Raw genomic sequence first — 14,771 nt, 5'->3', positions numbered from 1 at the left:
GATTGAGACATACACACTCTAATAGATATTGCTGTGAGTGGATAGAAAGGTATGTGTGTGTCCGCACACATCTATACATGACCAAAAGGTGTCTTGGTTTAAAAAACAAAGGTTAAAAAAAAGTAAAATAAAATTGAGAACTTCTGTATACAGCAATGTAGGCTTACTGTAGGGCAAATAGTAATTTGTTAATATTTTAATGTATTAAATGAAAAGTATTTATACTGATAAAATCTATTCATATGTCAATTTTTAGCCTGTGTGTAGTATTTTGGCAATTTTGAATTCTTAGGAAATCTGATTTATTAGAAGAGTAAACACTGTATAAATATGCCAGCAGAAAGATTGAGTCAGCTTCTTTCACAATACTTTATATTTCATTTTTTTCAGCATATGCATATTTTCTACAGAATAATAGATTTACTTCACATTTTGTAAAACTAAGTTCATACTCTTTTGAATCACATTAATCAATGAGTTAATTTGTGATATTTTGTTTTGAGAGTTGTCACTTTCAGGTCGTAGAAAACCAAACCCTATTGAATATTTTTAATCACATTTTGACATACCACAAGAAGAAGACATTTTGAGGTTACAATGTTTTTATGTAAAATATATTGACTGATTACTGCTGTATTATTTAGTATAGATAAATATGTATTAAAGTAGCTATTGTTTCAGAGTTACTTTGTTGCCATTTCTTCAGTTATGTTCTTTATTCTTTCTGCTTTCTTTTCTCTAGGTCCTGCTAGCAAGTAGTTTTATACCTGTATATGCAGGAATTAAGCCAGTGGAATATAAAGGAGAGGTAATTTTTCAAGGAGTTTAACTAACAATCTTTTTGTTTGTATATGAGAGCATGCTTCATTTATGATGTAATTACTTGATTTTAAGGGAGGGCAACTGCAGTACTGTATTTTAGGGCAACTACAGTACTGTATTTTGTAGAATAGCTATTGTTTCCATTGATACTTACATAAGTATATTAAGAATGATTTTGACTGTTTACTGTGTTCATAATTACTAGAAGCATGAAAACAGGTATTTATTTCTTTCTGAGAAGTAGTAAATTATACTCTTTCCTTTATTTCCTCATAGGCATCCAAGCGATGCCTTTAGAACATCTATAATTCTCACAGCCACCCTGGCAAACAAACCTCTACTAAACCATATGCATTTGTCTCTGGCAAGAGAGAGTTGGAGTTTGCTATATCAGAAAGCTTGTCAGCTTTAGAATTATGTATACAGTAATACATACCAAGTATTACATACCAGTAATACATACCATACTAAAATGTGTGAAGGGTTTAAATGAGTATTGCCTGACTACCTGAGTTAAATGGAGACTGCTTACAGCTTCCTAGGGTCTGGAAATGTTGATTGGAGTTGCTATGTTGCTTGTGCCGTTCAAAGGGCACACATGGATGTTTTAGATTCATTCTGCCACTAGTTAATGGGAAGAAATTGTAATTGTTAAATTTCTTCTGTTTCTCTTTCAATTATGAAATTGAAAAGTTGGCTGAGAGTTTTGTCCAAAAATTATTTAAAACATATTTTACTGCTTGAGCACTGCTATTATGATTTGCCTGGGCATTGTAGTATCTACTGAAACACATCTTCTTAATGGACAATTCTTATTCCTGCCCAGCTTTATTTTTTGCATTCAGATGTGAAATCAATGAATAGTTCATGGAAACTGGTTCTTCTGCTACTTGAAAGCTTGTTGTTATTCCCAAAGCTTCTTACTACTCTCCTTGAGTTTCAGAGAGAAACAGTTTCTGAGAAGGCAGCTACTTTCATATATTGTTATTTGTTGAAATTATTAGTTCTGCATGTCTGTGCTGACTTTTGTAAAACAGTGCATTTGTAGTTTGCAGAATGCTTTGTTTTTGATATGTTTTTGTTGTTTGGGTTTTTTTTGAGAAAACTGTTGCCAGTAAATATATTCTTCCATTCTTTAGTCCAAAAGACTTAGGGCAGGGTGAGAGCAAAAACTATAGGATCTCTCTTGCAGTAGTATCTCTATGGCTTGGAATAGTGGGTAATGAGGATATGTGGGTGAGTAATAGTGGCCCTAAAGCATATGGTGTAGGGCCAAATACGTGGCACGTAACCTTGTGATCCTGACATGGTAAGCACTGAAGTCATCAAGATGGATTGGATATTGATTTGGCTCCGTGAAACCACCTATCATATTAGCATTGTATTCCAAGTTTCCCGAAAGCTTTACTGTAACAGATTGTTCTATCTGTATGCACTTACACTAGTTTCAGGGAGTAAATTCCCTAGGTGATATGGTCCGTGGCAGCATGGGATCAAGCTTACACCCTGCTAGCTGCTTGACACTGCTGGCCTTACCTGACCTTCAGAACAGTTGGTCTGGATCATCCCTGTGCTACATACATCACCTGCGTGCATATCACCTGGGTCATCTGGGAGTGTTTCTGGAATGTATTTCAATATGTTACCGGAGGTACGTGTTGCATGATACGTAAGGGAGTATGATGCAGTTTTGCTGGAACAGTATCAGAAAATAGCCAAACCTGTTGCTAGCCTGTCCATGCTACCTAAAGAGAATGAACCTCAGAGTAAACTGTACCCAGCATTGCACTTCAGTATTCTTTTTAGGAAGAATGCTTTTTGGGAGGCATACAGCTCACACTGGGGTTAGCTAGCACACCTGTAGTATGCATGCTTGGAGTCTAGACTTCTGAGTGAATAAGCTAAATAGCATGCCAGCATAGTGATTACATCAATCTGTTCATAGTATGTTTTCTTCTGGTTTGAATGTAAAAATAATCTGAAGGAAGAGGGATTATAAAGTGGCATCTGAGAAGTTAGTCTGTTAATGGCCTCAAGTTGCTTTTTTTACCTGGGTTGAATATTTAAGATGCCCTTGGATTTGGCTTCCAGTAACATGAGGGCAAACTTGTTCCATCTTAAATTGTCTTTCCTTGAATTGGTTTGATGTCCTCTGAATCTCTGACAAGGTTAACCTTTAAGACAGGTGAAGATTTGCAGATGATTGAGTTGACTGTACCTGATGATAAGGCTGTAGTTTGTTTCACTGTAGTTCTTACAAAACATCTTTTGTAAAAGCCATCAACTGGTAAATGGGTGGATTCTGTTAGGGTAGCCTGTAACTAGTTTCATTGTTTGGTTTGGTTTTCATTGCACGTTATTTCAGAACTTCCTCTGTCTTTGCACTGTACTTACAAAAAAAGAAACTAATTCAGAAGTTACTAGGAATTTGTCACCTCAGCTAAGAAGCATTTTTCAAGAATTGGTTAATGGAATTAAAAGAATTTGGGGCATTACATCTCTTTATTCGTGGCATATAAATGTTTTATTTTAACTATGTAACGAGAGACTGTGGAGCTAAAATATTTTTGACTGAGAAGTAGTTTCTCCCAAATACTTTTTATTAAGCACTGTCTTTGTGTAGATTCTGTTAGTCCTGGCTGATGTGCCCTCTGTCATTTTATTTTCTTTCAAGTATCCCCCTCGCCTCAGTAACTGTTTTGATTTTCAAATAAATATTGAAGTTACAAAGAGGAGAGTGGAGAAGACCTAAATAACCAGAATTTTTTAAAGTGGGAGAACTTAAAGTGGTAGAAGTACTAAGCTAGACTTGTGAAAGACATTATTAATGTCATGTCTTTGACTTGGCTTAGGCTGGGACTCTGCTGTTCTTGTCACTGTAGGAATTGCAACAAAAAGCCACGTAGTACTCCAAGAAACATTGCATGTAAATCAATAATAAATGACTATTTATATACACACAAAAATAAAAGCTTTGGTGTTAGAAATGCTTAGGTTTGTTGCAGGTTTATCGTGGTTATCGCAACAATGGTCTAATGGAGTTTGAGGAGTCTGAAAGATAGCATTGGATGGGTTTGGATTTTTATTTATGCTTTTCTTAGGCAAAACAATCTGAATCCTAAGCATTGAGAAATAAGATTTTTGTGGAAAGTGAAGGAATTCAGTGGTGCATTGTGGGTACTGACATCAGAAGCTGATGTCAAGAGTCAAGCTCTAAAGCATGTTATGAAATAATAGGGTGAGAAGGGCTGTGGAGACTATTCAATGTGAATATTTGTAGCTTATATTTCAGGAGCATAAAAGAAGTGTGAAATGGCAAATTTTGTCTAAGAAAGTGAAGAAGAGGGCGGAGTGGGGGGATAAAGCGATCTTCCCTCCACCCCCAAATGGTGCATGCTATATGTCCATCTGTAAAAGAGCAAATCCATGTATCGCCAGATAGAAGAGTTGACAGTGGAAGGAGGAGCAAGTGAGGTCAAAGTCTTTTTGTTGCATGAACTTAGATGCAGGAAATCTATACATGTAGAATTAAGGAGGAATTTGCATTAAGTGAGAATAAAAGACACAGCTGAGAGGTTTCTGTACAAAGAAGTGATGGACCTCAGAGCATTTCAGGGGCTTCTGAAGAACAGACACTGTAACCTGAGTGAACGCTTCCTGTATTCCAGTCACTGCATCGAAATCTAGTGCCTTGCCACCAGTTTGAAGACAAGTTTAATTTAGGTGTCATAAACAACTTTTCAATAGTATCCTTTTTGTGAGAGATTTTTGTTTTGTGACTAAATTCCTATAGAATTTTCAGTAATTTGTGGGAAAACTTGCATTATTTTGCCATTTCATAGGGGTTGTATATAGTATCACCTACAGCAGAAGAACAGCCTTCTGCCTAATTGATGCTAAAGAACACTAGTACAATTTACCATTTGTTTGCAGTGTTCTGTTTTAATGAAACTTGAAGTTGATATCCTGAAATATTAAGTTTATCTATGGGGAGGTCAAACCCTTTAGAAACACTGAGGTGAATCTTATAATATTGTGTTGTATTGGGTTTTCCTGTGAGGGGTTTTTGGTTGCGTCTTTGGTAACGGAGGAAGGGCTATGGAGATGGCCCTTCAAGAAGCTACCTGAAAAGCTCCCCCTTTCCCTTTGTCAGACCCACCTCTGACCAGGGCCAAGCCAATCAGCGCCCCTGCAAATTCATGTATTTAAGGGTGTTGCAGGGCATGCCTCTCTCTCTCTCTGGCACCGGCCCTGACCAGCGTGGCCCCAGGTGCGGGTGGCACGGCCCCGGCCTTGCCGGGCTGGGCTTGGCTGGCCCTGACCGCAACTTAAGCTTAAGCCCCACTGCAGTTTAATCCCAAAAAAAGAGAGAGCCAGGATCGCCATAACCGTCAGAAGAGACCTGCAGCGGAGAAAAGGAGTGGGGCCCAAGGAGAACAACTTTGAAGAACACCAAGGTTGGTTTGAAGGAAAGAGAAAGAGAGGGAGGAGGAAGAGGGCGCAGAACCCAGGTTTACCCTTTGCAACCCGTGGCGAGAGCCGGGTCGACTGGTTGTGTGTGAGGGAAACTGCAGCTGTGGGCAGACCCATATTGGACTGAGGACTTTTTTCCCTATGGAAGGGGGCCACGTGGAAACAGAGGGAGAGACACTGGCCTGAGGTTTTTTTTTTCCCTACTCTTTGAGAAGCACATGGCGGAAGACTGACTGCAACCCTCCACTCCCATCCCCCTGCTCCTCAATGCAAAGGGGGAGGGGGAAGGTGAAGAAACCAGGAACAAAAGCTGAGCCCAGGAAGAAGGGAGGGGTGGGGGTTAGATGTTTGGATTTTAAGATCTGGTTGTGTCTCCCATTGTTCTACTCTGATGTTGGTAACACATTAAAATTGTTTGGGTTTTTTTATTCCTTATGAGGAGTCTGTCTTTTGCCTGTGACCTGTTTAAGTGACCTGTTTAAGCCCTCCCAGTCCTTATTTTGACTAGCCCTTTTTTGGGGCATCGTGGTGCTCAGTTATGCACTGGGCCTATACCACGACATATGTTTTTTTATAGTATTTCAACTTGTCTAGCTTTAGGTGTCTGCCGTAGTCTACATCTTACATAGTTAATGTATGTTTGCTTTATAATTAGTGAAGAAGAAAGCACTTTCTCAGCATAATTCAAATCAGATGTAAATGCCTATTTTAGGATAAGGTGAATCATGTGCTAGAAGTATTTTCACTCCCTTGACGTTAAAGAAAGTGTAGAATGACTAATTTGGCTGTAGTTGTATAAGCTTCAGTGAGATGCATCTGATCACCAGACCAGAGTGATGTCAGTGAATGCGTCTCACCAGCAGACTGACACTGAGTTTTGGGTTATGCACGAAAGCACAAAAAGAAATATGGATGTATAAAGTATATTTGAAAGAGATGTCATAGTTGTCCCTACTTTATACTGGGATGAAATTTGACTGTAGTCCCTGTGAAGATCAGGCTTGTGGCCCTAGACTGCCTTTAGAAGCAAGAAATATCTGGGGCTCTGCAAGAGATTGATTGCTTTTGCTTTTTCTTCCTTATTCTTTCCTATACTTAACTGTTTTAGCAGACTTGTGTGTTCCTTCTCATATGCCATAGTTGTTCTGCTCCTTCCCACCTTTGTCTTTCACTTTCCAGCTATTGCTGTCTTGTGTATGGAAGAAGAGACAAGTCCTGTTTGATGTAGCTTGTGCAGTCAGTTTACCTGCACATATAGCTTGTCCAGCTCCTAGTTTGAATCAGTAATGTTTTAGAGGAGTATACGTTATCTGATATACTTCACGTGTAATATTAACAGTCTTTTCTGTACATGTTTGTGTCGAGAAAAGTTCTGCTTGGGTCATTTTGATATTAGATCAACTAACAAGCCTTATCATTAGTTTGATAAGCATATTATGTACCTGTCTACACATCATGTCAAATGCTCATTAATTAAACACTCTGTATCTGCACTGTCAGTTCCTTGATTTTTATGCCCCATACTCAAGCCATACTCACGCATGGTATTCTGAGAAGGAAACTTGTTAGTTTTCTCAAGGGGTGTGGTGGAGGAGTCAGGGACAGGAAGAATGAAGTATTCAGTTATGAACATACTGTACTAAGGTTACTTTGAAAATATTTTTGTTTTCCAGTAGAAGTGGGTTGATGGTGGCCTTACGAATGGCCTTCCTATCTTACATGTTGGAAGAACCGTAACGATTTCTCCCTTCAGTGGTCGATTAGATATCTGTCCACAAGATAAAGGACGTGTGGATCTTTATGTTAAATTTGCAAAACAAGATATAATGGTGAGTTGCTTGTTTATTAAGTAACTTCAGAAGAAGAAAAAGTAATTGAGCAGTGTAGGTTGTGCTTATTTATAAGTGTTTGTCAATTCAATTTCGTCATCATTGACATTTCTGTCCTTGGAAGCTTTGTCTCACAAATTGTAACCATGGTATTTCTTTGACAGGATGAAAGAAAATACTGAATGGCAGTATACCTAGCTGTCAACAAAACTCCATTAGAAAAACAAACAAAAATTGGTATTATGTTTTCTTAATTTGAGTAATGTAATTCTAAATTGAACCAGTTTCTGAATCTTTAAAATGTTTTGCAGAGATATTTTAATTATTATAGTACTTGGTAAATTATTATAAATATATACATGTAAATATAAATCATAGTAAATGTTTATTGTTTTAATAAATATTGAAAATATATGCAATTGTTTACTGTATATTTCTTGGTTTTGATTTATATTTAATATCTAGTGCATCCAGAGGAGATAAAGATGAGCTGGTGATGTGTTAAGTTTAGAGAGAAAATTAATTGCATAGTTACATTGTTTCTAGGGTCCTGCAAGTGCAGACTTGGGCAAAATCTCAGGCAACATTTTAAATTATTCCATTTGAAGCACCATTAGCTTTCAGAGTTGCAAAAATGTAAACTAAGAATAACTGGGGGTTTTTTCAGCAGTATTGTAATCTGCATAAAGTCAAGAGACGTGTATCTTCATTTACCTGAACTGGAATGTGAACAGTTTTCTGTCTCTTTTAACCTTCTCCATCTTTTAGTAGCAGAATTTGAATAATTACTTACGTCAAATAATGAAGATGATTTTGATACTGTTTTTCAAAATTGTGTACAATAAAGTATGTGGCTAAAGTATTAAAGCATATATATGAAGAGTTCAAAACTATATTAAATCTAATTATACTCTGAATTTTCTTGTAAATGATTTAATTATTTATTTATTCAAGAACAAAGTTCTTAAATCTTTCTACACTATCAAGGTGACCACTTGAGATGCTGAGTAGTAGCCTGTATCACCAATAAATTAAGAACATTTATACTCATATGTTAAACATTGCCTGGGAATGTTATCAGGAATGTGGTGGTTTGCACTAGTAAGCTGTCAAAATATTTCTTTGCACAAGTTTAGCATGTGCCAGCTATTACTCTGCCAGTGCTGGGAATGTTTCCAAAGTTAAAATGTTTCAGAAACTTTGCACAGTTTTTCAGGCAGACAGCCTGTCTTGGAGGCTGTGAATTTAATAGTGCATATGCAGACAGATTGCACCAGTTTGTCTTGATGCTCAGCAGTGTACCTGGGTATGGTTAATTTACTAGTGTAAACATAGCCGTGCTGGTCTTTTTTGTCTTTACATATGGTACATGAAACAGATGACAGAACAGACAGCGACGCAGTCAAGTCTAGGTAAGTTGCTTTAATAAACTAATTTATAGCTTTTCACTCTGTTGTAGCTCTCTGTGGCCAACCTAGTGAGACTTAAGCAAGCTTTGTTCCCACCAAACCAGAAGAAAATGGAATCATTGTACCAAAATGGATTTGATGATGCTGTACATTTTTTACTGAAAGAAAACTGGTTTGAATAGGTGGTACATACAAAAGCAACAAAACCTGATGGCTGTCAAAAAACAGCTACAGGCATCCTACATAATCTAAGGGATTGCTGTCCCAATTCCAGATTATGGAAACAAAAATCTCAATTGAATTGCATCTGCTTGTGCTGAGAAAGTATTAGTTGCACTCTGAAGACCTATACAAACATGTCAGAATGGGACTGTATTTGCCTGGTAATTGTCTTGTGTTGAGGAGGTTCAAGCTTAGGTCCATTTTGCTTCACCTGAGGACCTGAGTGTGTTATTTGTAAAATGCTCACGTTGTCGTTAAGTGCAGAAATTTGGAAAAGTCCTTTTTGATGTTGTCTGAGAGACAAATTGAGGTTGTGCTGTGAAAATTTAAAATCTGTATTTTTCACTTAATGTAATAGTGGTGCGTGCTAATTGGATGCTTGCAATATTGCTGATCTGATAGAACACTGCAAGATATCTAAGGACTTAAACATTTAGCACTAGACCCAAGACATGAAACATTTGCACTCTTTTACTCTGATATGTGTTATTTTTTTAATATTAGAAGTTCTTTTTCCAATGATTTGGTCTTTGAAATTTGAAATACTAGTTGAAATTTGTAACAGAAGTGTGATATTTGAACTGAAAAATATGTTGTAAAAAAGGATGTAAGAAATTGTTATATTTATTATGTTTTCTTCCTCTGCTAAAAGGGAATAAATATATTTTCTTGAAACTTTGTCAAGAGCTTATTTATAAATTTCTTGGAATGCTGTAGCAACCTGATTATCTGCAAAAAAACTTTTGAAGAGAAATTGAAGTAAGTCAGCAGGTAATGAACTCAGACTCATGCGTCTCATTCTTTTACTGTTCACCTTGTGCTTACTACCTTAAGTGCAAGGTCAGGATTTTTAGTCTTAATGCCTGAGTCCTAAAATCCACAACTGTTTATTTAAAAGTTAACAGTGTTTTTAAAGTTGATTTCTATTTTTTCTATCTAAAGTTTCTCTATTTCAAAAATAGAGATTGAATTAAACATGTGAAATTATAGAATTCCTCAAAAACAACAGCAAGTCTGGGGAGGTGAGAAATAAGATTTTAAAAAATCTGCTGTAGCTGTTTGAAAACGTCTTCGGCACATAACCACCAGATTGATATTCATATGTAGTTTGCATCAGATTAGGATTCACATGGCAGGGATTTAATTATTTTATTACTGTTTTTGATAATCAAAGAAATAAAAAAAATGCCGATGGAAAGCACCTTAGTTTCATTTTAGAATAGCACCTCTTTCTAGATGCATGAGGTTCTGTATGCAGTGAAAACAGGATAGCTTGCAAGCTTTCCAGATTTGTAGAACAGCATTTTTGCGTGTAAAACTGAAATGTTGCCTTTGTGCTACCAAGGCATCTGTGCCTGGCTCACTTGCATACTGATTTATACAGAGGGTAACTTTTAGCATGAATAGAAATAGTAGATAATGCTGTTAAGAAATTAACTTCTTTCACACTGATCTCTTGTGGCCTAAGTCTCATTCGATGGTGATACTTGTTTTGGCAATCTGATGGAAACTTGAAACGGTTTTTTTCACTTAGCGTTCTGGGGGCTCAAAGCTACTTATGAGCTTTCAGAAACAGCATATATCTTCTGATCGGTTGCCTTTCTGAGCAATAGATCTATATTTAGTAACCTTGTACAAAGCTTGTTTATCTGGATGCAGTTTTTAAAGTGTTTTAAAGGAGAAGGATATTAAATGCAAAGTTCATTTACAGATGATGCGTTTGCTTTTCAGCATCAACACTATCACAGCTTGCTATGCTCTTTAATCTGTAAAAATCTTGACTTCTTTCAGCATGTATTAATGTCACCCACACGAACATAGGCAATAACATGTTTACTGAGCCCTAAGAGGCACAGGTAATGTTAAGTGCTTTAGAAATTGACCTTTGTAGGTTTATGATAAGAAGATCCATGAATTTTCAGGAAGAATGAAATCATATGAACACACAGATGAGATGTAGAAGTGTTTACTGTGATAAGATAAAATAGTTTGGGTTTTTTTATGTTGGAGCAGAAAAGCTGAAGGAGAACAGAAACCTGTTCAGTCATAATGGTAGTACTCAGAGTGAATACTGCTGCATGCATAGCAAGACACAGAGATTTTTCCAGTTACCACCATTTAATAGATATGTTTTTTATTGTCTATGACCTACCCAAAGTAGAAGGATGCAACCCTATTTTTTCTAAGTTGTTCAATTGGTCCTAATAAGGCATAGTAAAGCACATTCAGGAATGCATTATTTTCAGCCATGTTCAAATCCATTTTGCTTGTGTGAAAAATAATACCTTGTTTGAAAAAAGAGATATTTCTTGATGAATTAGCATATTGGAAAAAATTGTGAAAGTTAAATCACGAGCCTGGTCAGTGTCTCTGTTTCATGTAAGAAGCCAAGGCTGATTCAAAACATTCAGGTGCTGTGAATACTACCTGTTGTATTTCCTCCTTCCCCCAATCCCTCCATTGCATCACCTTGAAGATACTGATGTAAAGTTTAAAGAAAACCTATTTTTTTTCTAAGCAAAGTAGCTTTTTTTAAAATGGAGACATAACCTTATTAAAGGTAAGTCTGCTTGCTTTCTAGTTTAGTCTGTAATTGTGTGAATTGGTCATGATTTCTTCCTATTTATCTTTGTAAACTTCAAAGCCTCCTAATTTTGTTTTGTGTTTAGGTCTGTATTTAGGGACTCACTATTTGAATGCTTGAGCCTGGACAGAGGTTTCATTTTAAAATCTGTAGTTTTAAGTGCATTTCCCGTACCTGATAAAGTAGCAATGTTTTTGTTACTGAAAATGATCTAGAACAGAGGAGACCATATGGATGTGGGGAACATTGTTTCTGATTTTGTTGCACATACATGCCATTCATGCTCACTGTACAAATGAGGGGTAACTGAGGAATGTCTGCAAAGGCTGCTTCCAGGGCAGGAAGGCTAATAAATACCTTTATGTAGATCAGTCTGTCTCAAGGGAAAAGGCCTGATCCCTTTTCAATAGTCTCCTACCTATCATAATCTGTTTTAGTACTGATCTTATCCATACCTCATTCCAGATTTCCTAATGGGAATATATGTGGCTGCTTGTGTTCCTGACCTAATCCTTGTTCTGTTTTAAATCTCTTCTGTGTAATAGTCTTACTAGGCAGTTAAACTTGTACATTTTTATTGGTTAAATATTCTCTATTTGAAAGAGGAACAGTGAGAAGTCTAACAAAATCAGAGCTCCTTAGACTTTGTTTTCTATTAACAGGAGTGAATATTAGCCTTTCCGAATGGAAGGAAGTTCAAGAGTTTTTTTAGCTACTTTGCAAGTTCATCAGTTTTGTATGGCTCTTTCCTGTCTGATTATGCTGACTAATAGCTGGAATTTTCTGTTAGAACATCATAAATCTCTTCTGCTGAAAAGGATCCTAGCCACTTTGTTTGCATTGCTCAGAAAAGCCTAAGGTAGTAGGGAGTCTTTCAAACAATCCTAAATTAGTCTCCTCCTGTGGAGACATTCAAAATCTGCCTGGATGCGTTCCTGTGTGACCCAGTCTAGGTGATCCTGCTCTGGCAGGGGGGGTTGGACTGGATGATCTTTCAAGGTCCCTTCCAACTCCTAACATTCTGCGATTCTGTAAATAAATGGCATTGAAAATCAATCTCTTTTGTCAAAGAAAATCACAATGAAATATATTAATTTGTAATTTTCAGAATTCTTCTTAAATAGATTATTTTCTGCTAGGGATGTTTATGTGTAGTCATGTTGCTGAAAGCAGAACCTACACTTGTCAGAATTTCATCTTCTGATGGACCTGCTATACAAATAGGCTGTATAACTGTTTTTTAAAAGTGGTGTTGCTATCTTAAAAGGCTGAAGGAAATACTTGCTAAAATGCATACATATTTTGTACCGTGATGCTGTTGATAAGTGATGGCAATGAAGATCATTGCAAACAGTACTTTAAAGAAAAAAACGCATGCCATTTCTGCTGAAACATTTCTAGCTCTGCTAGCTGTGTTGTCTGGGAAACCATTATTTTGGTTTCCTTTTGGTTGTTTTTGGTTTTTTTTTTCTTTTTAAACTCGGATTTCGTAAATTCTTTTGCAGATCATTAGTACAGACACAGTCAAATCTAGAAGATGAGACAGGATAAGGTACTATTTTTATCCTGAAAGTGAACATGTTTTTATGATGAAGCACAATGTTAGTATATCTGTTCTGATATTAGTACTTCAGAATATGCTAAGGATTTGCTAGGTTATTTCTTTTCTTATTTAAATATTCCATACAGAAGTATATTTAAGCAGTTAAGACATACAAATCCTTAGAGATTATTAAGTATATTTCCTTTCTGTACTGCATCTGTATCTTTCCCTCTTGGTCTATAGACAGTAAAGAGTGCTTTAGGAGCCACACATCCTTTTATGCTGAAATACTTTTACTGATTTTAGGAAACTAGTCTGAGATTCTGTTGTATTCCAGAGATGTGCTCTACATGATTACTTAAAAAAAAAATATTTTTGTCTCACATGATTTTTACTTTCTTTGGTCAGGCAGTAATTTTTTTTTTTGCAAGTTATTTCATGTTTCTCTGAAGAATATACTAGTGTTTGAGAATGTAAGCTGTATATGGTTACCATTCCTCCTCTAGTCAGATCAGTTACCACCATTTTTTTCATATGCCACAAAGTAATGGCAAACTTGAATTATATTTTTCTTAAACAGTCTTAAATAATTACAAAGGAGAGAACTTGTGCAATTGTAACTGTACGAGGGAAAGACAGAGAAGCATTAAGAAAGTTGTTTTCCATATTTATGAATTGGACAGCTGTGTAATACTTCATGCCTTCCATTTTAATTATAATCTTGATAAGGATATACAACATGACACCTACTGAGATTAGAAAATTGGAGTTGCAATGTAAGAACAGGAAAATGCACTAAGTTTCTATCTTTCTTCATTAAGCTACAAATAGATTCTAGCCAACTGTAAAAGAAAAACATCAAAGTACCCAAAGAGCCATGGAAGTCTGTCTAGCCATTAGTATTCTCTGTAATTAATGAAGTCAGGGATGACCTGATCCTGGTTTTCTCTCCCTAACCCTGTCCATATGTAGTTACATGTACATGTTCTGTCAGACAGCAGGATGCTTAGTCCTGAGTCAGTTTCCTTAGCTTCACCTGGCGACAATAGTTCAGCTTTTGCCCTAAGAAAGCAGAGAACAGGAGAGCTTGTTGCAGCTGGCCAAAGTGGTGCTTGCCTCTGGAAGCCTGAGCCAGCCCTAGAGTGCTGTGAAGTTGAGACTGACACCCTGGAAACCACCCTGATATTGACTCGGAGACTGTGGGATGAAGGGAACACAGAAGAGAGGTGTTCTTTGTGAGCTCTGTTGCTAGGAGATTACTGCAGCATTTTTCATGAATTGATGATCCTGGTAATTTAATTCTGAAGTACAGGTGTGTTGCAGCCACAGTCTGGGAGCCTCACAACAGGTAGATTTTTGGATGCCTTGAAACTTGAACTAGTTTTAACTTCCTACTACCCTCTTATACTTGGACCAGGTAGCAATCCAAATGTGGTTTTTTTCTGTTTTATTTTTTTTACACTGTTCATTCTAGCCTTTGTAATTTGTGATACTGTAATGAAATCATTATTATCTTCTAGAGGACTTGAACATGTGTAAGTAGCATGCTGCAGGTGTTTGAAAAGGAAGGAAATGCTGCAGCTGGAGGCTTTTGGTATAGGCATGCCCTCTAAAAGGGCAGTTTGCACTCAGTTTGCAGTTCAGACTTCAGTCTGTGCGTGCCAAGGCAAACAGGACCGCTTCACTTCTTTTTAGACTTGCTGAGGAGGATCACTTCAGTTCTTTAAACGAAAGAATTTTTGAAGTCACTCCTGCCTGGAAATTGTATAATGATTTGAGTGTTGCATTCAGTTAATACTTGTGGTGTTCTTGAATTTCATAATTTTCCATTTTTCAGAAGTGCAATGAATCTGAACATGTCAGTGCTTTGTCTAGGATATTCAGGAGTA

The 14,771-nt window shown here is 36.7% G+C and overlaps 1 protein-coding gene across 1 annotated transcript; it reads left to right on the top strand.

Annotated features, from left to right (window-relative positions):
- Nucleotides 1-742: 742 nt before the first annotated feature.
- On the top strand, nt 743-8,715 carry LOC104538326 (patatin-like phospholipase domain-containing protein 4; the record flags this gene model as incomplete). The annotated part of the gene is made up of 3 exons (XM_010181484.1): nt 743-808; nt 6,972-7,124; nt 8,584-8,715. Coding segments are annotated over 3 exons (351 nt in total), but the record flags the coding sequence as incomplete, so codon positions are not given.
- Between the last annotated feature and the right edge of the window lie 6,056 nt (nt 8,716-14,771).

This window comes from Mesitornis unicolor, unplaced genomic scaffold (genome assembly GCF_000695765.1).
Source record: "Mesitornis unicolor isolate BGI_N332 unplaced genomic scaffold, ASM69576v1 scaffold23963, whole genome shotgun sequence".
Taxonomy (NCBI): Eukaryota; Metazoa; Chordata; class Aves; order Mesitornithiformes; family Mesitornithidae; genus Mesitornis; species Mesitornis unicolor.
Note: the sequence above shows the minus strand (reverse complement) of the source record. Positions and strands in the feature narration are given on the sequence as shown.